Source organism: Lathamus discolor, chromosome 5 (genome assembly GCF_037157495.1).
Source record: "Lathamus discolor isolate bLatDis1 chromosome 5, bLatDis1.hap1, whole genome shotgun sequence".
NCBI lineage: Eukaryota > Metazoa > Chordata > Aves > Psittaciformes > Psittacidae > Lathamus > Lathamus discolor.
The window spans coordinates 108,880,934-108,907,082 of record NC_088888.1 but is presented as its reverse complement, the minus strand read 5'-3'; the positions used below and the strand labels follow the sequence as shown (position 1 = coordinate 108,907,082).

The window sequence follows — 26,149 nt, the reverse complement described above, 5'->3', positions numbered from 1 at the left end:
CAAGCCCAGTTATAAATGCCTGAAGGAAGGAGACACAGTTGAGCTAAGATGTGGAAATGAAATGAGGAATTTTTGCAAGAAGTCTTGTTGCTTCACTTGCAGAAGCCGCTGCAAAGAAGGAGAGAATAAATATTGTTGACCATGGGCAAGACAAGCAGTTGTAGGTCTTTCAGTGATGGAAATTAGTGCTGATATTTAAGAAGTCATTTTATAGGAATTGGAGAGCTGTGATATACTGATGGGGAGCAGTGGAAATCTCCATTATTGAAAGCTTTGAAGAGCGAGTTAGGTAGTCTCTCAGATGCAATGTAGGTCCACCAGACCGACCTTCAAGGGGCCAGTCATCCATTTCTGCCATCCTGTGTAACATATGTGGTTTCAGAAGTGAAATGTGCCTTTCAAAATCTTGCTCCTGTATTTCCCTCTCTTTATTTATTTATGTATTTATGAAATCATTCTTCAGATTTGACTGAATCTGACTGATTTCTGCTCCTCTGGAAGCCATGAAAAGTGTTACTGGTCAAAAAGCAGCATGCAGGACCCCTCCGGTCCTGTGTCTCAGGCACATAGGAGACTGAGCACAAAGAGAAAACACATGGTTTGCAAATTAAACTTTTGCTGCCTAATGAGGGGAGAAGTGTCAAAATTTAGAATCATAGAATAGTTAGGGTTGGAAAGGACCTTAAGATCATCTAGTTCCAACTGCCCTGCCATGGGCAGGGACACCTCACACTAAACCATGTCACCCAAGGCTCTGTCCAGCCTGGCCTTGTGTGCTTTGTGTGTGGCCATCCAGCCAGTTCTTTATCCACCAAGAGTTCCATCAATCAAATTGATGCCTCTCCAATTTATTCCATTGTTTGGGATATCCTGGCTGTCTTATTGGTGGCTGAATATGCAACAACTTTCGTGAATGAAGGCTGGTTGAGAAAACTCTTTGTGCCGTCTTCTTAAGGGTCCCTATGGCCAAGAGGTAAAAGAGGCGATTAGTCCTGAGTCCAGGTCACTGGGGTCCCGATTTACTACATTATGGTGTATCCTTGTACCGGGAAGGTTACAGCTTCCCTGTTTCTCAGGTCTCTGTGCTTCCCCAGGTTATGGTGGCTAGTGGTGAAGGACTGTCAGGTCACTCCTCATAAGGAGGTTACCCTCTTCTTCATGAAACCCTGGGGTGGGAAATTAAAACCTTGACTAAATGCCGCAGGCAGAGGAGCTGCAGGACTTCTTTCAGCCCAGCCAGTTGCTTGCCCCAAACCCAATCCATCACAGAATTGTAGAATGGAAAGGTTGGAAGGTACCTCATGGATCATCTGGTCCAGCCTTTCTCGGCAAAGCATGATCTAGACTAAATGTCCCAGCACCCGGCCCAGCTGAAACCTGTGTCCAGTGCTAAGGAATCCACCACTTCCCTGGGAAGATTATTCCAGTGGCTGATTGTAATGATGGCATCCACATTTCCATGAATAGCTGCTTATGGTGAATGGCTTGGAACCATGAAAATTTATGGCAGAACATTTAAAAATATTTTGGTGGGAGGACGATGCTTAAGAATTGGGCTTTGAATAGAGGTTAAATTTGATCTATGGAAAAATGAATGTGTCACCTCCAATATATGATGGAGGGGTGGAAAGCGAAGGTCGAACTAAACAAATGGAGAAATTGATATAAAAACTTTAACTTGACGTTTATCTCAAGACTTTTTCCTGGCTGTCTCTTACATATTTAGCCTTTACTATTTTGGAAGTACAGGAAGAAGACCGCAGCTGCTTGAGACATTAGTACAGCAAACTTGCATGGGGAATTATTCTTTTTCCAGTGGCAGATGCCAATATGCCTGGTGTTTTTGTGACAGAACTTTTTTAAGAGTTGCAATTTCCCATGGAATCCTTTTTTTCCCTGGAAATTTGGGGGAAAAAGCGTTCTGTGTAAAAGTCACTGGGTGGGCTGCCAATGAATAACAACTGTGCACAGAAGGGAATAATGAATATAGGGATCTGTACAGGAGAAATCTTAGCCAGGACCAGGAAGAAACCATGGCTGTTTAAATGTCAGTATGGGCACTGGCAAATCAAGAAACTTGAGGAAATAAGATTTATCCTGGCTCTGACGCAATAGAATTAGACCAGATTAAAGATAAGGAAACCCGAGGGTGGATCAGCCCCGTAACTTCTGTGCTGTAAATGATGGATTCTGCAGTAGACCTGGCTGCAACGTTTGGCCTTGTTCTGCCGCATTTCTATCTATCTCTTTCAAGCTCCATTGCTAAGTTTAAATATTCTTTTAATTCTGAAACTTAAGCTCTCTTCATTTTGAACAAGGTTTTAAAAAGTGGTGTTGGGATTTGTTTGGGTTTTTTTGTTTGTTTGGGTTTTTTTCTTTACTAGCATCAAAAGGGAAATAATACTGGGGCAGGGTCTTGGCTGCTGCAAGTAGCCATGAATAAGCATGATACAAGCAGTGCAAAAGCTGCCTGGCAGGGAAGACTGGTCTGGGTAGGACAGAATAATCAGCACCGCCATGTCTAGCATGCTCAGGCTCTTGGGAACAAGGGCCACACACTCTTCCAGCGAGGTTTTGTGAGGACTGATCCTGCCTCAGGGCAGAGGACTGTGTAAGATGCTTTTCCAGTGGCTATTTTCTGCAAGCAGTTGCACTGATTCTGGGCAGTGGAAATTCGCACTTCCATGAGGTCACCAGAAAGGTGTTTGTTATAAAATGTTTTAATTTCTCCTCATTAGTTCTCTTATTTATTTATGTGTCAGAAGAAAAAGAAAAGAAGTCACTTCATCCCTCCAAAAGAGACTTTTTCTACCCGGGGCCAGACAAAATCTCTTTGAGGGCCCTACTAGTAGAACATCCTCCAGCTACCATCAGCCAAAGCCACTGCTGCATTTTCATCCCAGTCCTTCAAGATAGTCCATGGGATTCGACAATAAATAACAATAGTGGAAGAAGAGGGAGCCCATCACCGCCCTGCACTTGGGATGGCTTGGTACCTGGGACTACACACCGTGCCTGTGTCTGACTTTCACCCCAAACATGGTAATGTGTTTAGGATAATCAATCAGGAGAAAAGGGACGGCCTATCTTTCAGAAAGCAGAGACCCAACAGGTGGATAGTGCAACCTGAGCAATCAGGCTGGACTTCCGAAACAGAAGGAGGCTATGCAGTGGAATACCAGTGTGGGTGTCCGGCTGTGGAGTCATCCTAGTGGGCTGTGGGTCCTCTGGATGGAGGCTGCCAAGTTTGCTGGTCCTTTTCTTCATCCTGTGGAGTGGTGGGTCCTAGAAGCTTTTCTTAGGGCAAGACTAAGAGCCCATGGGCATTTACACATGGGCTGGACCTCAGTTCTTCAGGAATGTCTTGTAAAGGACTGTAAAAGATAGCAGAGACAAGCCATCCTCAGGATTGCATGCTTGTGCAGAGGCCTGCAAAGATGCTGGAGAACATTTGGGAACTGACATGAAAGCAAGTTGGAAACCACTACCAGACAGACCCTACTCTCTGGGTGAGATTGCAGCCTGCGCTTTCAGATTGGGGAAGCAGGGGCAGATGGAGCCCATCTGGAGTGACCCAGGAGATGCACATGAGAGACTTTCTTTTTAGCGCCCTTTTTCGCACACTTTCTCAGTGCCCTCCCTACAACTGCTCTCAAAGGACACCCCTGGGCTGTCGCTTCATGATTTATGAGTAAGCAAATTGCAAAAGGGCTCTCTCAGCTCAGGCTTCTTGACTCTGGGTCTCACCTTATGGCCGTGAGGTGTCCAGCCTGGAGGACACAGAGGAGATACAAGCGTGAAGGGTTTTGCCGCAGATGACATGCAGGGGCACAGCCACTGTATCTTAGATACCAGAAATCTTCCCTGGGATGCAATAGGCAGAACACACCATATCTAATCCTTTTTGTCTTTACTTCTTGTTGTGGCTCTCGCTGGAAGTGTCTTTGCAGGAGCTCTGCTGCAGCTGCTGGGTTTCCCCACTGTCAGCATTGGGAACATGTCTCAGATCAGAAGCAGGTTTCTGTCTGGAGCAGCCACACTGTTGCCCTGTTTCTCAGGATTACTTGGCAGCCACTAGCTTACTTCTAAGCCTTTGCTGCGCCTCGCGGTAGCTCCTCTTTCTACCTCAGCAGTGGATGACAAGCAGCTTCCAAAAAAAGCAACTTCCCTTTTCATAGAAATGGGAAGTGAAGCTCGCTTAGAGGTCAGGTACCTCAGATGTGCTCTTCACCAATGGACAAGCCACTGCTCTAAAGCTCAAAGTGCTCAGCTAACCTCGCCTTCCCCAGCCCCAACCTGCCCACCTCCATGCCTCTCCACTGCCCTTAGATGGAGGACAGTTGAGCAGGTTAAATGCAAGTTTGATGAATCTTCAAGGGCTTCCTCATTTCTGTATCTCTTTGGTATGCAAACAGGATGCCAGCACACCCGGCTGAGGGGTGATGGGGTGGGTGTCTCTCCTGGGTGTCTTCACAGCCACCCTGTGCTGACCCCCTAAGGTAAGTGGCATGGTGCGACCCCTCAGCAGAACCCTGCTTATGGCCCAGACAGCCTTTCAGCCTTCCATGGGGTTTTCTTCCTTTGCCCAGAGCACAGTTGCAGTGCCAAGGCTGATTTCCATGCCACGTGTATGGTAGCGGTTTACCAGGGAGGATGCTTCATGGCCCCATGAGCAGTACTGAGGCACTAGGCACATACACCCTGGTGCTCCCATCCCACACAGCATCACGTCCTCAGCCAGCCTCATCTCGTCCTTGGTAAAGGTCCTCTGCCTTGACCTCAGCTTAGATGTGCTCTGCAAAGGCTTTCTTCCTGTAAACAACATGACCAGTATGTGGGCAACCTTTAGGTTGTGCATCACACTCTGTGGATGATGGTTCGTGTTTGTCCTTCTCACTGCAGACTACATGAGGCCACTGCAGTCTCGAGCTGGCTGGGACCAGGCGTCCCTTCCCTCCTGCTGCCACATATAATGCGAATATGATGTCATGTAGTTACCCACAGAGGTTTACGCAGTGTTTTTTTGGGGCCTCATCTATGCAGCAGCCAAAGGAAATACATTGAAAACACCCAAGAGAAGCCAGCTCTTCATGCAACCTATGGGAAGCCTTATGAGTCTATAGAACCAAATCCTGCTTCTTTTACAACATTCATCTCCTAAGACAGAAGCATTTCGGTTTTCCTATTGAACACACTGAGGCAGAGTGAGAAAGTGATTTCCTCAGAGTCACCCACAAGTCCCTATCCAGGCCTTCACCCATTAGACCACACTGCTATGGTTGAATAGGTTCATAGAGGGTTGGGGCTCACTGGAACGAGATGCATTTAATCTGAAAAGGGTCTTTTTCTAATCACAGAAAGGAAGGAGCATTGCAAAGCCAGTTTGTTCAGCTGTGTCCTAAAATTTGGTTGTTTGCATAGTGGAAACACAATCCATTCACAGTCATTGTAGCTGTTTTTAATGATGGCTGTTAATAGCTTGTGGGTTTTGCTGGGTTTCGTGTCTGGGTGCTCTTTGGGTTTCTCTCCTTCCTCACTGCTGTTTTCATTGGCGAGGTTGTCTGGGAAGTGCAATTCCCACCCCCTCCTGGATGATCAGTTTTATATTCAAAATAGAGCAAGGAATCCTTGGGGGGGAGAAAAGAGCCAGTTCTGACACAAAGACCTGATTAAAAAAAGAAAGCCCATTAAACGCATTTGCAAAATCAGGCTGCTCCTGCAGCCTGGGGTTGTAACTTTCAAAGCAGTCGGTCCCATGGACGGTGTGGATGTGGTAGGAGCCAGAGGTCTTTAACTGGGAAATACTGCAAGGGCCCTCAGCCCCATGGAGCATCTGTCATGGGTCGGACCGGTGGCTCGTCCGTCCTCGGATCGCGTCTCCCGGAGCAGCTGCGTAGGAAGCAGGCAAGTAGGGAACATCCTGCCCAAATCCACATCCCCCTGAGGGTGGGGAGAAGCCCGGCAGGTTTTTCTCTGTCCTCCTCCCTTCTCCTATCCCTTCTTCACGTGTTGTCCTCCTTCTCTGTTTCCCGTGCCTAAGATCTGTGGGGTAGAGAGATAATGGGGGCACTACCCAGTGGCTGCTAAATCCAGCCCCAAAGGATGGTTTGTAAGAATGACATTCTCTTGGTTTACTGCAAATGGAGAGCAGGACAAGTGCCAGGCATGCACACCCTGATACCCCCATCCTCTCCTGTGGCCTTGGGGAAAGAGAGGGCATATGTGTGGGGAAGGCTGGCTGGAGCTGGGCACAGCCGTGAGGAGTAGGGGAAGTGCTCTGGTATCCAGCAGCTATTTCTGACATGCATTTGGAGGTGTTCGGGTGGGGAACTGGAGATGTACATCTTTCCTTACAGCCCCTTGCCTCATATGAGGATGGTGGGAGGGAACACCATTCCCTCTGAGACCTGACCCAAGGAGGAGGTCTCTGACAGCACCGAATGCCTGACCACAAGCCTGCCGCCAGCTTCACTGCTCCTCTTGAGATGTGGCTAAAGGGTCCAATGAAATGATATCCTCTTGCTATGAAAAGGCAGCCTCTGGGAATCAGGGCCTTCAGAAGGGCCTTTTCCAGGGGCAGAGATGTGTAGAGATGTGAAAGAACATCCCATCCACCTCCTCAGTGTTGCCAGGGCTGTGAGGGCCAGGACCTTCTCACAGCCCCTACAGAGCCCTCAAAGTGCCATGGAACAGAGCATCAGGGATTCTGGACCAAGCGAACATGGCCTGCGCCCACTTCCATAGGACTTAGGTGTCATGTAGGGGTGGCCTGCAGAGGGGATTTCTCCCTACTGTGTTTCAGCTCACCCATAGCCTATTCTACAAGTGTGGCCCACACTGCCACGTTTGGCAGCAGGTAGGTTTGAGTTCAAATTGAAATTCCAGCCACTGCAGAAACTTCTGTTGATCAATGCAGTTTTGTGATAAAACCTATCACACCTGAAGAACCCCAGAGATGCTCCATGTACGCTAATAGATGTGCCTGCTCCTCTTGGCCCCATCCTCCTCTTTCCCCACTGCCCAGTGTATCCTGCCTCCCTGCAGAACCATCCCCATCAGACATCCCACCAGACTGACGCATCACCTGGGGTGAGCACATGAGGAAAGCATGTTAAAGGGAGATGGGATAAGCAGTCTTCCCTCCTGCTCTTCCTCCCTCTGGGACCCTGCGCCCTTCTTCTTCCTGGCCAGCATCCTGTTTCTCAGCAGAGCATCTTCCAGGTTCCAGCAGGGCACAATGCTCAATGTAAGCAGCCATTTTTCCTCCAGACAGATGTTTTGATTAGTGAATGACCATTCTGGCAACAGGCAGCTGTATTCTGCTTCTGGAGAGAGCAGAAGCTTTTACTATCATTTATTTCTTCCTTTTTTTCTCTTGTCAAGAAGCTTTTTACATCTGCTTAAACTCGGGGTCTTGGAAATCTGTGCGCTTCCACCCCCTGCCCTCACACACAGCCTTCTCCCATGGGGTGTCCCAGCTCTTTAGAAAGTCCTGAAAGGGCCAGATGTTCTGCTTAGTTTGTGTGGGCCAGGTTCACCTGCAAAGCATGACCTAAGACAGGCGGTAAATTCAGCTCAGAAAGGGCAAGCTGGCTAGGGTTGCAGGAAAAGATCCCAAAATTAGCCAACTGGCTCTGATCTCATTTCTGCAATGCGTACCCCCTCCCAAGGAGGAGGAGGTAGGTTTGTTCTCCATCCGCCTTTAACTGGCAAAAGACAGACCCATTTGGCCACACTGGCTGTGCTAAAGACTGCAGCAGGACAGCACTGACATTAACACCTCACCATCATTAGCTGAGGAGCCACAATGATCCTGGGGGTTGCCCTTTCTGCTCCGCTAGTGAAGATTTAGACAGGCTAGAGTGTTCAATGTAAACACAAATGTAAACTTCAATGCAAACACAAATACAACTTGGTGTATTTATCCAAGGAGGACCAAGACTGGATGGGATCTGAATGTTGCCCGTAGGATATTCCCCATTCTCCAGCAAGGATGCAACATGCAAAGCAGCCATCTGCTTCACTCCTCATAAACCATGACATTTCTTGCTCTGGGCTCTCCAGCTCTTCACAGCGACTTTCTGCATTGCTATAATTGCTCCTCCACAGCCTGATCCTGCTGAGCAGCACGTTTCAGCTATGAAAGCCACCCTGACGTTAGCTGCAGACCCAGTGCTGTGTGTACTATCACAGGATGTCTCGCTGCTCTCCTGCTTGAAGGGAGAGATCCTCAACAAGACTTTGGCCACTGTGTCCTAGAGGATGGTGGCTGTAGCCTCTGCAAAAGACCTTCTGCATGGTCATTGCTGTTTATGGAACAGCACACTTGTCTTCTAACCACCTCCTAGCAACAAAGCGGCTAAACATTAAAAAGATTTAAAAGAACTTGACCAAAACCCAGCAAAAGTAGAAAACAGCCACAATAGAAAATGCTTTGGTAGCAAATCTTCATTCCTATGTAAGTAGTTGATCTCACCAAGATCTTCAGTAATTCTCCTCTTCTGTGTCTTGAAAGTAATCCAAAGTTTCCAGGCCAGGAAACGTATTGAAGAGCTATTTTGCTGAGGAAGAAGAGAATTAAATTCATCTGGGATGTGCCTAGAACTGGGGGATTTTTTTTTTCTATTGAATTTGTTTGCTCTTCATTGATGCAGAAATGCAAATCTGGAATACTTTTATTATTGTATCCAAAGTGAGTTGATTTCAGCAATTCTTTCTGGAAGGGGGTGGATTTGCAAAGAAAAATTCAGCAATTAAAACTCTTCATAATTGGCTATATCTGCATTTTCAAAGTATTTCCTTTAGGGTTTTTAATGACACTTCCTTCTCAAAAAGTTTTTCTTTTAAAAATGGCATTCTGAGGTTTTATGATGAAGTGAGATATCTAATCTTAGTGAACTGTGAAAATGCTTTGTTGGACCCACCCTGAAATCTGAATGGAAAGGGGGCTCATTTTGTGATTTCAGTGGGCTTGGGGGTGGTTTTGGAGAGGTACTCACAGTGAAACACTATTGGCTTGCTTGGGTCTTAACCTATTTTTCCATGGCACAGTTTCATGAGGGTGAGGTAAATGATGAGCTGAGACTTCTGCTTTTCTACTAGGCTCTGTCTTGTTTTCCCCCCGCATCTGCCCATGCAATCCCAAGGCTGTTTGTCCATGTCATCCGCATCCTTCTTGCAGAAGATGCTGCTGGATGCACATCGGAAACAACTTTTGAGCTCTCTTGCTCTGGCAGTGAAAACCAGCCAGCTGCAGCAGATGGTACGTGTATGGTGCAGGGTTGCTTACAGTAAAGATGAGATTGCAAATGCTGGTAGTGCTTGGCTTAGTCCAAGTACCTCCACCCTAACCTCTGATGCACTGCAACAAAAAGAGTAAGTGCATGATCAGGTCCAGTTCGACACTGCCTTGTTGGTTTAGCCCACCCTGGCATTCAAAACATGCCAAACATAGGGGCAAGTCATGTCTCCAAACTCTGTGGTCAACAAAGACTTGTGTCTGCCTCTCTTGGACCTTGGTCCCCTGGAGTTCCAAGTTAAGCTTGGTGGGTTGCTCCTGTAGGGTATGTTCTCCAACCCTCTTTGAAGGCAGCTGTGTGATAGGACATTTAGTTATATCCTTTCCTATCCACTACAAAGATGCTGCCCAAATACCAGCGGAAGTGTTGTTGGAGCAGGGCATTGTGGTGGGATCTTCAGAAAACCTCCCCTATGCCTGTTGCTGCAGGAACATCTGTACCTGCATCCAGCTCTCACTAGCTGAAACGTCACCTCAAACTGCCTCTCTGAAGGTTACTGAAATTACCTGCTTTCATCCTGCAACGTGGAGCACGCAGCTTGTGTTAGAGGTCCTATGCAAGCATCCAGTGTTCCTGTGACATGCATGTCTGTCCCGCACACATTCGGAGCTGGATTATACACTGAGCTCACTGTCCTGTGCCTATTGCCTTCTTCACAAAGGCTTGCTTGGGTCTCCCAGGAAGGCTTCTGCATAAAATACTTTTAGTCAAAACTTAATGGGCATAAACTAAAACACAAGAAGTTTCAGCTCAACATACAGAAGAACATCTTTAGGTTGAGGGTGACAGAGCACTGGAACAGGAGGTTGTGGAGTCTCCCTCTCTGGAGACACTCAAAATCTTCCTGCACATGTTCCTGTGTAACCTGCTCTAGGCAGCCATGCCTTAACAGGGGGGTTGGACTCGATGATCTTCAGAGGTCCCTTCCAACCCTAATGATTCTGTGGTTCTGTAACTTATCATCAGCTAAGCTGGACTATTTTTTGCTAAAACATTTTAAGTGTATGGAAAAACTTTGCGTTGCCTTAAAACTTTTTTGTTCTGTTTTGGGTTTTTTTAACCTGAGTAAAGTTGAGGAAACAAGCTTCCCCACTCTCCGTTATTACATATAAACCAGCATTTTTAGATGCGAAGAACTGCAACTTCACAAAAGGAAATTTTCAGGCTTTTCCGAGTTACTTTTTTTCCCTCGGTGCTCTTTTCCACTGGAAAGAAGAACACAAAAAAAGCTGGGAGAACTATTATCAGCTTTCTCTTTTTTATTGTGAAGCTAATTTTAAAAAGCATTGATCAGAAGCAGAAACACTGTGGAACAACTTAGGTTCAACTCAGCCACATACGTTCAACTCAGCCACATATGTTCAACTCAGCCACCTTATTCTGGAAGAAAAAGATTACTTCAAAAGAAAAAAGAAAGCTCCATCGGCTGCGGGCTGGGAGCTCGGCAGCAGCTCTCCACATCTGACAACGTTTGTCTGCAGCACTATTTTGGGAGTTTGTAAACCAGCAGCCGGCATGAAGGATGATGGCGTTGGCTGCCAAAGGCTGCAGAGGCAACCTGGAGAGTGTGACCAGCAGATTTCATAGGGACTGTGAATAGCCAAAGCTGTGCTAACGACTTCTGCGTGTGGGTGGGAGCAAGTGGCCTCTGTGGGAGGTTTTTCTCTGGTTCCATTTCCCACCCATGCTGGGACTTGTCGTTCATGTTTCTCTGCCGCTTTGCACGGATGTGTCTTAGACACAAGAGTGTGGGGTGAAAGCTCAGCTTGTGTAAGCATGCAGAGAGGTGTTTCCAGCCTCAGCACGGTGCAGAAAGGGTTGCAGTATCCTCATGGACACAGGAGCGCTGTGGGAGAGTGGTGAAGCACAGGAACAGGTTGCCCAAGGAAGTTATGAATGCTCCAACCTGGCAGTGTTCAAGGCCAGGTTGGACGAGGCTTGGAGCAACTTGGTCTGGTGGAAGGTGTCCCTCTGCCTGTGGCAGGCAGGTTGGAACTGGGTGATCTCAAGGTCCTCGCCAACCCTAACAGTTCTATGATCCTATGAGATGCCTAGTTTAGGGCATGGTCCTCACTCCTCTCAAACCCTGTCAGAGGAGTTGGGATGGCCGCAGCCACCTGGTGGGACTTGCTGAGGTTGACCTTCCTCCATGTCTTTTCCCATTCTGCCCCACCAGGGCTGTAACTGGGAGCAACACAAAACCCTAAAACATGCATCCACCATCACATAGATGGTCCATCTGTCCTCTCATAAGATTATCCTCATGACATGACTGATGGTCAAAACATATTGCTGACTCGTGCTATATGTCAGATCTTCTAACTCTGCCGAAAAGACAACAATTGCCAAACCTGTGTCACTCTTGCCTTGACTTAAAATGATACCTTTCAGTTCCCTGGATGAAAAGGGAACTCCAAATACTCTCACTATCCTGGCAAATAATACCATTCAGAATCAAAAATCCTGGCACAGAGATATCTTCTACCAATTCGCAAGTGGAAGAGCGGGAAAAGCTCACTTACTTAATAAATCACACGCCATCGCATGACAACCAGGCTTTCTAAGCAAAGCAAACCCTGGTTGCAACCTGTAAGGGACGCTGCCAAATCAAAATGAACTTGCTGCAGGAAATGCTGTGGCTGATTCAGTGGAGGAAACTTCCCCTCCGACTGTTAGTGCCCAGACTGGTGCTAAGACCCAGGTATACATGGATGGGCCATCGGTAAACTCAGGTTAAAGAACAGCTCAGAGAAGTTTGGATGCTGAAAACCATTTTATTGGGGGTGGGGGGAATGTGTACTGGGTTATCCTGAAATATTTCATAGAATCATAGAATAGTTAGGGTTGGAAAGGACCTTAAGATCATCCAGTTCCACCCCCCCTGCAATGGCCAGGGACACCTCGCACTAAACCATCCCACCCAAGGCTCTGTCCAACCTGACCTTGAACAGCGCCAGGGATGGAGCACTCACAACTTCCCTGGGCAGAAATATTTCACCAATTCCTTCCAGTTTGATCACTTTGCCAGTGAAAATGAAAACAAGACAGAAGGCAGAAGATAATTTCAAAAAAATACACTTTAAAATATATATATAGAAACCTAATTTCAGAGTCCCAGTTTTTGAAATATTAGATAATGTGCTAGAAAGGAAAAAAGTTGCTTTTACAGGAAAACTTTTTCCCACAAGTCTGGTTTGCTGGAAGCTTTTTCGAACACATCTGTTGGAGTCTGACTATCACAACACAGTGCCAGGCTGACATTTGCGGGAACTGACTAACCATATTGATCCCTGCACCTCCAGTCCTGGATCCTCCATGGTCATTGCAGACCGTCAGGTAATTTGGCAAAAATAGAAGCCAACATGTCTTTGTTCAGCTACAAGTACTCAGGCTTCAGACATGTAGCCCACACCTTTCAATGCCTTTGGTTCAAAGAAGGGTCTGATGCAGACTTTGGTGCTGGATGGTGTAGATACCTCACATACTCATGGCAACAGCACTTAAGTAGTGCTGGCTTCAGCTGTTCCCTACTTTTTCAGGGAGCAGAGTAGGCTGGTTTGCCATGGTTTAGCTACCTATCTTGACTATGCAGACCCAGTATTATGTTAGAATTATTGACCAGACCTGAAATTACATTTCTGGGCTGCAATTTAAATGATCCCTCAAGCATGAGTGTTGAAACCTTAGTGCGGGCCAGGGGATCATCCACGGAAAAGGTTTGATTCATTTGTGTCTAGTGATCCTTGAAGTGTCCAGGAGGTCTGAGACACTCACATGGAGTTGGGAAACATAATCCACAATGTATGGGAGGCCTACACCTTTTGAGAACCCAGGACACATCAAAAGGTACTACAGCATTGCATGTGGAAGACTGAGTCAAGCCCTAGGCCCGCACTTTACAGGCAGGATGGATGCAAGTTACACCACATTTGACTCCCTAAGCTTCTTGCAGTCCTCCGAAGTATTGCATAGAGTCCCCTGCCTTCATAAACAAGCTGAGTCTGCATCTGTGCTGCTTAAGCATGAGGAACGGTGGGATGATACTATGCAGATAGCTACCACATCTGCGTGCTGCTCTTGCTGTATGGGAAGGACATGACCCAGGGAAAGCACTGAGCAGCATGAGTATGACTTGTTCCAGGGTCTGTGTGACCCTCCTGAAGAACTGGCACACATGAACTGCACAGGGATATGCCCCAGGTTCTCCAGCACCACCTCTTCGACCCTCCAGCAGTGCCTGCATGTGGCATCACTCAGCTCTGGAGCAAGTCTGCTCAATGACAGCTGGACATCTCTGCATTGGAGAGAGGACATACTCAAAGCAATCATTTGTTTCAGTTTCTTTCTAGTGACCTATAGCGTCTGTCTGAGCCTCACCTGCAAAGTGTGAAACACCAGAGTTGCACAGTAACACAAATGCAAACTCCAAGGTAGTAGGAGGACTGTAGACAGGATGACTTTAGACTCTTCACTGCCTGATTTCCCTGAATTCTCATCTTCTTCAACTTGTTCTTCGTGAATAAGAATATAGTTTTGGCCCTTAGTGCCCGCCTCTTTCCCAAGAGCAGTCTCATTGAAAAGCAATTTCTGGTCTTCCTTCCAGGATGGGGCTGCTCGGGAGCAAAAATCAGCTGATGTCCAATGAAAAACATGCCTCTGGAAGCAACCCCAAAAGCAAGAGTAAGCTTTCTGCTCCACCCAAGGTAAGCCTGCAGTTTTGTGTCCTTTTTGATCCTCCACAGGTTCACTTAGTGTCTGCATCTTAGTGATGCAGGCAGTATTTGTGTGTGCCAGCAGGAACTTGAGTCCTTTTATGTCCTAAAATTTGGTCACCAATTGGGAAATGCCGTTCAAAGGGCAGAAAACAGATCTTTATGTCTGGCTGCCTCCTAAGAGCTTCTTAATATGGGGTGAACTATCCAGCTGAGCCTTTCTCAATCCGGGTTTTTAATCTGTCAAAAAGGATGCCATTTTCTCTTTGGGGATATGCTGTTGCCGTGAGTTGTCTGCATGGGCTAGGGGTGGTGGTGGTCTGAAAGGGTATGCCATGTCGAACTTGGCATGACTATTTGTGTGGCCTGGACTGGAGTGCAGGGCAGGACACAGGGAGAGAAGGTGCAGTGTGTTCTGCATCCCTTGGTCACAAGTCCATGAAGTTGAGCCCTATATCTTTTAGACAGTGCCCTCAGCACTCTGCAGCCCAAGCTGATACTGCTGACTTGCAAACAGCACAAAGATGGGTCAGATTCAGGCTAAGATTCAAAGCTGCAAACCACAATGGAAACTTTACCATCAGGGGAGACAACAGGTTCTCTAAAGAGGTTCTACAGCTAATCTGTGTTGGAGTGGGCTGAGAAAGAGGAATGCTGAGGGTCTGCTGCTCGCTTTGAACTCATGTGGCCTCTGCTTGCATAGACACAGATCAGGAAGACACTGGGTCAGTATTTAGGAGATTTCAAATGACAAACTCTGTTTAAACTCTGGAAACCATTTTATCTATGTCTGTTGCTGTACAGAAGACATTAAGTTGTTCTTAATTGCCCTTGTCAGCACTGCGTCCAGCAGCCAGCATAAAAGGTGCAAGTGTGCAAGTGTCATGTGAAAATGCTCTTGGGTCTTGAGCTCTGAGAGGCAGAGGAATTGCCTATAATTTCTTTTGATGGCAGGTGGAGATGTTTTTCACTCCTTTAGCTTGGTTCCCAAGTTCTCCCATGGTTATGAAGTCCAGTTTTCATGACAGCAGATGTCTGATTGAACAAGAAGATGTTCTTTTCCTTCATTTCCTTCTCTCCAGCTCACTGGAGAGAGGAGCTGCTCTCAGTGTAAATGCAGTATCATCAATCACCTTCTGACACTCATTTTTTTGCCACAGGCACTAAGCTCTCAGATGTCAGGGGAAGTCCATTTCTTTCAGTTAAATTAGAAAGGGCAGTGGGTGAGCAGCTCTCCCACTGCACACTGCTGTTAAGTAGGAGTCCAGCAGTGGTGTGGACAGGAAATACTTGATGCTTCTAATTCAGAATCTGTAGTTCACTCCTGTTGTACATGTGTAAAAATACTGTTAGTGGTCAAACACCCGCTCTAGTCACTAGGTCCTGATCACAGGACTGGTGTTTGAAGTTGAGTAGAGAGGCAAATGGAGCTCACTGAGTCATTTACACAATAAATCTCTTAGTGCACAAAACAAGGTGGTTGCATCCCAACTGTAGATTAGGAGTGGTCTGTGGTCAACTCGCCACTCTCAGGGTTTGGGCCAAGCCAGACTAAGGATCATGTCAGCATTTTAAGGGTGTGCCTAGATGAGTTGCAGTAACTTGCTGCTGTTTAATTTGTTGATATGGTCACTGCCTCCATTTTTTGAACATATCCCTGCAAAGGATATTCCACAATCCCTGGGACAATTATGGCAAAGAATATCCCTGGTTTTCTGCTTCAAATAATATTACAATTGTCATTTCTCAACAAGATCACTCATGTCTCATCGCCCATTGATCTGAAATTTGGCATGAGGGAATAAAAAGAGTTAGACAGACCATGGTCCAAATGAGCGAATAGCAGATTTATTCCTTTATTTGGAGGGAAGCCAAGGATTATTCAAGCTGACACTTAAGACGTCGAAGAATATGTCAAGGTAAAATATGCTAAAGCCATCATGACACATACACAGCCAGGAGCAGAAGCTTTTGATTGACTACAGAGGGCTCTGGTTCAGACTCCTGCTCATCTCCGCAGCTGAGAGCAGGTCTTCCTGCAAACACAGAGAAGTAATAAATGTCTTCTTTCTATTTCTACCTAAGGGCAGACAATTTATCAGCATCCCCCATCTAAACCAAGCCTCTGTACAAGGTAAGACTCTTAGCTCTGTTACTGTTTTCTTTGCCTTCCCGTGGGGGTTTGCAAGGCGGTGGTCCCCCAGCAGCAAGTCTTGAGAACAAGCCGTCATGTCTCAGGCGTGTGGTTTCTGTATCTTTAGCACTGCCAGGCGGGGAGTTTATCAGTGTGCCTTGGAAGGTTTAGTTTACATCACTGACTGTTTGTAGCTGCCGGTTTCCCCTGCTCATCAAAGAAATTAAGAGGGAAAAGCACTCCTTCGCCGGTTGAGCAAAGTGAGATCCGAGACATCAACTGCATGAGATTTCTCTGTCTGCTGCCCTGTCTGCAGCGTGACAACTTCTGGATGCTGTATCCAGCCAGCTGAAAAATTCAGAGGAAATAGCAGGCATCAGAAAACCCAGAGAGACTACAAAGAGAACAAGAAGAAAGGAAAGAGTATAAAACAAGGATGCACAGAGCCCCTGCTTGGAGACTGTTTGCTGGCTTCGTCTACCTCTGCAATTATCTGCAGGTCGCAGATGGTGGTTGGTAGATGATTGCCTTTTAGCAGGAAACCCTCTGCCACTTCTGCCCAGCCTCCAACAACAACTTGTATATGTTTCTGTTTAAAGACATTTTGCAGATTAAGAATGGAGAGAGAGAATTAGAAGCAGGCAAAAAATAGAGGAAGCTTGGAAGAAAGGAGTTAGCAACACACGGAAGTTCCTTATGTGGCAAGAGTGTAGTTTGGGGGAGACGGGGTATGAGTAAAGGATGATGAGGGAGTTTCTACCTTGGGGCAGACATAGGAACTCCTGCAAAGTCAGAATGCTTTTCAAAACTGCCATTTGTTATGGGACCAAATTTCTGGGAGGTGTAGCTCCTCAACCACGTGAATCAGGTGCGTTTCCGTGGGAGTTCCATCCGTTTTGAGAAACCATGCTTTCTTTTGCAAAGTTGTTTTCCTGACATGCTGACACAGTCCTAAGCGGCCGTGCTCTCCTGCCTCCACACAGAGCGGGCACTGCCAGTTTTTCACAGGGGTTTTATCAGCCTCCTCACCCTGGTGGGAAGCACAACAGAAGGCAGCTTTTACTTCTGCTCCATGCCAGAAGGCAGAAGTGGAAAGCTGCTATAAAACGCATAAGGCACCACGTTAGCCATTTTCAGCTCTCAAAAATATTTTGGTTTGTGAGGTTCAGTTCCAGTTTTGGAGGAATATTCACACTGACAGGCTGGGGCACTTCTTATTTTTCTCTACCAGTGCCTGAGCTTACAGAAATGATGCTTGCTATATCTGATTCTGTCCTCTGTGGCAAAATGGGCTGATAGGAACCGTGCAAGATATTTGGGATATCTGACATATTCTCAAGAAAGAAGGAAATCCAATTGAGTTGATAGAGAAAGCACAAAATCCGGACAATTCAATCATACAAAAAAGTCAAAAAGCTGAATTAAATTTTGTGGGAGCAGTTCAAATCCAATCAGGCAAAATCATTGACTATGGAAGTGTGGCATGGAATCTAAAATCAAAACCTCCTTTTTCCCTTGTTTTCTTTTGTTGTTAGGTGGTGGTGGGTTGCTTTTCTTTTTTCTCTGAATTCTTAGCATTTTGATTTTTTTTGTCTGATCTCAGTGTCATGCAACTTGTTTCACAGTTTCACGGTTTCACACCACTGTCTCAGAAATCATGTATTTCTTTTATATTAGCCTAACGAAAGCCTAATTCTTCCTGATGTTATGTATCTTAATAGAAATAACATAAAGGCAGGCAAGGAGTGGCAAGCTCTGGACTCAACTGCAGTGTTGGCAGCATTGCCAATCCACTTTCCACTTCGGGTGGGTTCTTCCATCCTGTGAGTCTCTCATTCATTTTAACATGGTCCCCTAAGCACTTGTGATGTGTTTACAGTCAGTTCTATATCTGTATAGAGTCAAAACTTCTGTTTAATTCTGCATCTCTAAGGCCCCCAATACAGCAAGTCCTGTCCCAGGATGGTGGTCCCCAAACCCAACAGCTCCAGTGCTACAGCTGCTGCTGTTCGCTTGCATTGGGTAGATAAGACATAGCAGATAGGTAGAATAACTCCACCCTTGCTCTGCAGCTGCTCACAGCTGGATTTCAGTACTACTGACAGAGAGAGTTGGTTGGTTTGGGTGCTTGTCCTCAGGCATTATAATAAGCTGAGACAGCACAAAGAATTGGTCTCTTTGCAAGGTCATTTCTTCTCGTTGAGAAACTGCAACTTCTACCTCTCTCCTTGATTTTGGCTAACCATAATATGAATAGGGCTGATTTTCAGGGGGTGGGAGCTTAGCATGCTCTTGAAATTGAAGTCTTTTGAGGCATCTCAAGATTGTCATCGAAGCTCTTAGTCTTTTCTATTGCTGCTCTCCAAATATGAATTTGAGTTTGAAAGGAATGTTGTCAGAAATGAGGTTTCGAGCTTAACTGGGAAAAGGAGGGATTGTTTCTACTGAAAAGACTGACTTATCAACGAGAAATTAAAATCTCATAAAAAATGGACGCTTCTAATCAAAAGCAAGAGAGGGAAGAAAATGAGAGGGAATTGCCCAAAATATTCAGAATTTCTATTAAAAATGTTGTGAGTTTAGATCTGATACAATCAGCTATTGGCATAATCTACCCCAGGGAAGTGGTGGACTCCCCAGCATTGGACACTGTTAAGATTCGGCTGGACAGGGTGGTGGGACATCTAGTCTAGGTCATGCGCTGCCCAGAAAGGTTGGACCAGATGATCCTTGAAGTTCCCTCCAACTTGGGATTCTGGGAATCAATGATTTTATATCAAAAACAGAAATTATCTGAAAAAACATTCACTGTGACAAAACACAAGGCAGAAAGAACTTTTGCAGTGCAAGTTGGATGTCCCAGGAGACATCTCCCATGCTGTCACCCCTGGGCTTGTGGACCAGCTGGGAGATGCAACATTTGTTGTCATTTACCCCATGACCACCATAGCATGGCTCTAAACCAACTAATGGCCCTTTGGGGGACCTCAGCACAGTCTCAGCCTGCTCCATAGCCATGAGACATTTCAAAGACCTTCCATTCACGGCGGGGCGGAAGACTGGTTGAATCATTTCTATTAAGCCATCAAACTGGCACTCAGCCTATGCAAACCGGGCTAGTATCTAACTTTCGTGACAGCAGCTCTGAGCCAAGAGGTATTTGGCTCGCAATCAAAGTCTCCGGGCTGCTAGCATTATCTGCAAAGCAGTCACTCCTCACAGCCCCGACGGCTTCTCTACTGTAGAGTCACTCATGACCTAACTTGATTAAATAGGCCAAGAAAGTATTATCAATGCTGTTTCTTAGTGGGGTGACAAGCTCAGAGACAGGAAGAGTTACTTTCATCATGAGACGGCAAGTCTTGCTGGCTTGAGCAGAGAGAGCTTTTCTTCTGGCTCACTTAAGTGTGCACTGTTTCTCAGCGTGTATTTTGAGCAGGGGATAAGAGGTGATCACAGTATGTTTTCAACATATAAAACCTTTTCGTCCTTACTGTATTTGCTCTTTTTCTTCCTCTTTGTTTTGTTTATATGTACTTTCATCAGTTGCGTCAAGATCAAAACTACATTTTTCATTTCATCTCTTGGGATACGCAGCCATTCTGTGCTTGAAGATATTTACACACTTGCTTCTATTTTTCGAAGGAAAGTGTGACCACTGCGTTAGTTTACTTTCCAGAGGAGCAGGACGGTGCATGTGGATGAGCATGTTTGTTGTGGATACTTTGCAGAAGGCACATGTCCAAAACCCTTTCAGGTCAGAGAAGCTGTATGATTAGAACTTTCACAGGGAGGCAACCAGAGTTTGGGTCCATTGCTAACGTCAAACTCTCTGAGATCCCTTAAGGGGAAGCCCCCAACTGTGCAACCTATTTTAAGACTTCAAAGCATTCTCCCTTGTGACTGATCATCCTTTTCCTCATACACAGGGGAGAGTGAGGCTCTGCTGAAACCTCTCAAGGATCTCCAAGTTCCTCCTGAAGGGAACTGCTCAGGGTTTTGGTTTACAAAGCTGCATTTCCTCTCACACTGACCCTTTCTCCTCCCTCCTCTCCAGTAAATCGCCAGCAGAGCAGCAGCCAGGCCTTGCACGGACACAAAACCCAAGCTGCCCCAGAGACATGTTATCTTGCAATGACAAAGGGCCAGTCTGGCGCTCTTGCTGGTGGCATTATTTGAAAAGGTCACACAGAGACTGTGGCTTGACAGTCAGTTTTGAATAATGCTGATAATTCATCGCCCTCGCTGCATTAATCAGGCTCTGTATGAGCTAAAGCCTTTCTGCAGCAAATGGCCTCCTTCTCTTTTCACTTTCTATTTTTTCTTTTGTTTTTTTCTCTTTTTCTTGTTTTTCTCTTTGTTTTTCTCTTTTCTCCTTTTTTTTCTTTTTTCTTTTTTCTCTATTTCTCTATTTTCTTATTTTATTTTTATTTTACTTTTTATTTCTTTTTTCCTCCTTTTTCTTTTTCTTTTTCTTTTTCTTTTTCTTTTTCTTTTTCTTTTTCTTTTTCTTTTTCTTTTTCTTTTTCTTTTTCTTTTTCTTTTTCTTTTTCTTTTTCTTTTTCTTTTTCTTTTTCTTTTTCTTTTTTCTTTTTCTTTCTTCTTCTTTCTTTTGCTTTCTTCTTTTTTCTTTTTCTTCTTCTTTTTATTTTTTCTTTTTCTTCTTTTTCTTTCTTTTTCCTTTTTTCTTTTTCTTATTTTTTTCCTTTTCTTTTTCTTTTTCTTTTTTCTTTTTCCTTTTTCTTTTTCTTTTTCTTTTTTCCTTTTCTTTTTCCTTTTCCTTTTCCTTTTCCTTTTCCTTTTTTTCTTTTTCTTTTAATCTTTCTTTTCTCCTTTTTCTCCTCCTCCTCCTCCTTCTTCTTCTTTTTTACCATCGCTTTTGGCTTGATTTCTGTGCTCATGTGCACATGCCGATCCTCTTTATAAAGTCTGATCTGTCCCAAAATAGCTGCTCATTTCTGCTTCAGTAGCTGTGAGCATGCAGAGCACATGTGAACAGTTGCACAACGTCTCCAAGAGCAGCACTGGCACAACCCCAGCATGCAAATGTAACGATGCAGCTCCAGCCCACAGAGATCTGCCCTGGGGTGGGTTTGCACGCACCAGGCAGCAGCTTTGCCACACACAGCAAGGCTCACATGCACCAGAGAGACAAAGTCCATTTTGTTATGCCAAAATTCAGGATCACCCAATATGGCTGGAATAAAAGCAACATGGTAGGGCAGGGGATGGAGATGCACACTTGCTCACAGCCTCCGTCCAGGTGGGTTACAAGTGAAATGGGAGACACAGAGCACTGGTTTTGCGGTCTGGAGCATCTCAAGTGCATTGGGGCCAGGGAGAGGGAAGGGGATCCTGGAGCATCCTCCACCCCTGTGGGAATTTCAGCTGAGCAGAACAGCTACGTGCTACAGAGGTGCTGGGTAAAAAGTAGCAGCATGACTTAAATGTGGTGGCACATCTGCAAGGGATGTAAAGGGATGGCAGGATACAGGCAGAGTCTAGAGCAGCTGGAAGGAGAGTTAAATCCTAGCAATGGGCTCAAATAACAGAGGCTGAGATGACTTTATACCTTTTTCGATCAAGAAAGCCTCATCTTTTTGAGCCAAATCCCAGAGCCACTCTGGGAAATGTTACTACAGCAGTTTTCATTTACAGCCGTGTAAAACTCAAGCCAAACACTGACAGGTTATTTATGACCCTTCTTATTCCACAAAAACCTTTTTTTCTTGTTGACACACTGGGTTCTGTGGATAGGGGTGCCTGGAGTGCTTTAAAAACACATGCACAGGAAACACTTTGGTGAATCAGTGTTAGTCCCTGAGCAGAGGTTGTGGCTGGCAGGAAAGGTGGGTTGATGGAAAGCTTGGCTTTTGGGGGGACAGGGCAGGGACAGCCCCTTGTGTGTGGGGGGGTGAAATGCCCTGCCATACACCTGGGTGTGCATCACCCATCTGGCAGGGAATTCAACAGTGCTAGGTTCGATGATGCTCCTGCTTCTTCCAGATAACCTGATTGTGATCGCACTGTATGATTTTCCTGCCTCAAGTGACCGTGACCTGCAGCTGGTCAAGGGGGAGAAACTCCAAGTCCTCTCCAAGTAAGTGATCTGCTGCCAGAAGGAGGTTCAAACATGAGCATGGTGAGGCTAAGGAAGGGGGTACCTTGGGGTCAGACATCAGTCTGAGCTCACCGAAACTGAATATGAGTTGTATCTTTGCTCCAGAGTGTGACTATGGGTACACTCTTCTCTCTGCAAGGTGGGGAAGGTGACGCTTCCGTGGGTTACAGACACTATGGGGTTGGGCAGTGTCCCTGCCTGGGACTTTGGGACCTTCTTCACTGCTGGTGTCCATGAGCACAGAAGTAGCATAAATTACAACAATAACCTAGCTCCTCTTTCATATTTTGTGCTGATGGTGCTTTTGCAAAGGATGTGGGTTGGGTGTAGTCAGAGGAAAGGACAGAATCGAGCCAGAGAGGCATGTGGTTTCATTTCAGCTTCTTCTCAAGTGAGGAGGGGGACGGGCAGTCTATCTGGCTGGACCATAACAGGGCAGTGGTGGGCTTGGGTCTCTCAACAGACCCGTTAGGGTTGCTCCATCCTTGACTGCTTTGTGAGGTGGCCTCCAGAAGGGACAATTCTCAAACAGGTGCTGCATGCAGTGCGGTATCCAGCAGAAAAGGGAAGAAGCAAAAAAAAAGAATCCCACTATGCAAGAGACAAAATAACCCCATGATGACCCAGATTTCTCTCCTCTCACATGGGGCACGTAGCAGAGGTTTGAATCTGTGGTCACTCGTTGTTCACTCTGCATTCATGGAAAGAGTCTGTCACTTCCAGAAGTCCCTGAGAGACCAACAGCCTTCAGCCTGGTGTTGGTCATAGGAAGTTGAGAGAGACCTGCACTGTGGATTAAGGAGCCCTAGTCTATTTGTAGTGCTCGAAACCCCATAAACCATGCTGTCGCCACAGCCTTAGCTTGTCATGAAACCTCCTCTGGGCACTCAAGCTTTTCCTCCTGCTTGCTTTGCAGTGAAGGGGACTGGTGGCTGGCAAAATCCCTCAGCAGCGGCAGGAAAGGCTACATCCCCAGTAACTTCGTCGCACAAGTGGACAGCTTGGAAGAGGAAAAGTAAGTGCAAAAGCTTGTGAATGGTTAACACTGATGCAGTGCCCTGTCTCTCAGCAAGAAATGGGAACAGCTTTACTTGACGTTAGGAAGATGTCACTGCTGAGCTGGATGGCAAGATGTTGCTCAGAAGTTCAGGAGGAGCTTTAAGCACCATATGGGTGCAGGGCAGGAGGGAAGTCACTATGGGGGAAGTGAGCAAAGACTCCTGTCCCGTTGATTGCACCCACCATGGAAAACAAGGGTTTGGAGGAAGAACATAAAGGTGTGTTTGCCCTGGTAAATTAGCAGTGCCAGGAAACATCCTCTGGTCCCATACACAGTGTTAAATTTCTTCATCCTCTAAAAGGGCATCTGCATGTAAATTAGAAATCCCTTGTGAGAAGGTGCATTGATCCAGGTCTTGGATATGCCAGTGACCACGTCAACTGTTTAACAGGGCAGACAGCTAAGTGCCAGTGCCCAGACCCATGGCTTGGTGCTGTTTGTTTCACTAGCCCAGATGCAGCCTGCCTGTTTGGCTTCCTGCAAGGAGGATGGTAAGAAAGACTGGAACCAAAAGGGTTTATTATGCCTATAATACAAGCAGCAGAAGAAATTGTTTCCATGACTTATTCTCCTCTGTGGCACTCAGCTATAAATGATCAGTCCCACTTACAAGCTCCTCTTGGAGGGACCCAACCATCACTGAATTCAGCAAATATTTAGCAGCACACAGAAATGTGGTTGGGACATAAATGCTCTTTGTACCCAAAGGGTATATTTAAATGGCTGTGGGCACTCTGTGCTCAGCCTGCAGCATGTGTATCTGCTTTATACACAGCCTGCCAGAGCACAGCTCAAGGTTCACCCACTTACCAGGTGAGCTCTGGGTCCTTGTGTGCCTCAGAGCTGCTCTCTGGATGAGCTTGCCCTGCTCTCATGTATGGGGTACTGCATGTACAACCTACTCTCTGCCCTGGCTGAATTGCTAGGCTATGAAACAAGCCCAGAGTCACCCAAATCTGATATTAATCTACTGAAAGCAGTCTATTGCTGCCACTTTCCAGCAGATAAAAACTATTTGCTGATAAAAATAACCCTCGCTTTCAGAGTGTAAAGGTAAAAAAAGAAAAATGAAGTAACTGGAAAGAATTTTATAAAGATCTTTTCCTTTTCAAGCAATGATTTTGCCTTTGCTTCTGTTTCCCAGGTGGTATTTTAAAGCTCTGAGCAGAAAAGATGCTGAACGGCTACTGTTGTCTTCTGGTAACAAAGTCGGCTCTTTCCTTGTCCGAGAGAGTGAAACCAGCAAAGGTGAGATCTGCAGAGCAAGGATAACTCCTCATTATTGCCACGGCTGGGGGGATCCTTCAGAGCCTAGCTGTGAGTTCAGCTGTGTCAGTGGTTCTTGGATCTGGCTCAGCAGAACATTGCTTGCAAGGCTCAGGAGAGCTGTAGAGCTGTGCTGAGAGTTCGGAGGGCAAAGATTTGCTCATAGTGCTACTTGTGTGTGTAGTTCAGGCTGTGGTAAGGGTGGCTCTTGCCACCACAGGTTGTGGCAGAGATGCAGGAGCACAGATAAGCAGGAAAGACTGAAGAAATGGTACTTTTTGGCAAATAGAGATTCTTTAATGCACTCTGGAAGAAGCTTGTCTCCTGTTTGCAGCAGAAGCTTGCAGGGTTTTGGAAAAGCTCTTTTGGTAGAACATTTTCCCGGTGGAAACATGTTTTTCCTGATAGTGTGTAGCAGGGAGGATTGATGCAAACCAGAACTTTTGGAAGCAGGCTGGCTGAAGCAGAAAAGGTGGAATTCATCCACTTTCCTTCCATAAGAAGACATGACTCAATGAGGATGGAGAGGACAGAGCATTGTGGTCACCTCTCTTGGGCAGTGGGCACAGTTATTAACCATAGTAATTAACTGTGCAATTGCAATTTCTTTGTTCTGTGCAGTTAATCTGAGGACAGTCTGGAAGCTAGTTTAGGTTGTCCCTCCAGTACATGCAGCACTGACAAGTCCACCACTAAGCCATATCCCTAAATGCCACATCTACATGTCTTTTAAATAACCCTAGGGATGGTGACTCAAGCACCATGCTTAGAAACAAGTCTCTTCAGTGTTTCCTGACTGAATGTTCCTGAAAAATTCTGAAAGCTGCAAATCCTCATGGAAAGCATCCCTCCTACTTGGCATCAGTGTTAGGTTTACAGCTGGACTTGATGATCTTAAAGGTCTTTTACAACTTAAATGTAACACACATGCTGTGCACAAGCCCAGCAGACACTCGTGCACTGCATCTGAAGGTCTGGGGAGGAGTGAGGCCCTCTGTCCACACATGATCCTAGTCTTTGTGGCATCTCTAGAGGCCACACATCAGTGGGATCAGACCTTTCCCTTTCCCCCCTACACTTGCTCAGGACAATTGTCCCCTACTTCTGCTGGCCACAAGCTGCACACAGAGGATGAAATAATTCCCTGCAGCTCTCTGGATTGTGGATGGGTCTAGGGCACACAGGGCTTGAACAGAGGTGGTGGAGTCTGGAGATTCAATGAGAAATAACCAGGCTAGACCCAGTCTTCAGTTGCTGGTCTCTGCTGTCCAGAAGCAGACTTAGCTGGAGGCATTAACAGATGTGGCCTGTTCCACTCCGTGAAAGTCCAGTGTTAGTCCCAGATGGCCAGAGATCATCTCTGCTCTGAAATGTGAGTCTCACCTGTGTCTTGCCTGATATTTAGTATTCTGTTCTAAAATATGGCTGTTATTCCTTCAAACACCTCATCCTATGCGATCAGCTATTACCTGAATACCCTGCGCTTTAGACTGCCTGCATGGCCGTGATGAGACCATTTGATCCGCCTTAACCACAGATTCCTTCTTTCTAAAGAGA

The 26,149-nt window shown here is 46.1% G+C and overlaps 1 protein-coding gene across 1 annotated transcript in view; it reads left to right on the top strand.

Moving 5' to 3' along the window:
• Positions 1-26,149, top strand: part of BLK (BLK proto-oncogene, Src family tyrosine kinase) — a 44,754-nt gene that overhangs the window by 3,593 nt on the left and 15,012 nt on the right. The window contains exons 2-6 of the mRNA XM_065681870.1: positions 13,903-14,002; positions 16,097-16,145; positions 22,152-22,245; positions 23,183-23,281; positions 24,471-24,574. Coding sequence (XP_065537942.1) covers positions 13,904-14,002; positions 16,097-16,145; positions 22,152-22,245; positions 23,183-23,281; positions 24,471-24,574 — 445 coding nt within the window. The 5' untranslated portion in view covers position 13,903. The remainder of the gene's footprint in view (positions 1-13,902; positions 14,003-16,096; positions 16,146-22,151; positions 22,246-23,182; positions 23,282-24,470; positions 24,575-26,149) is intronic.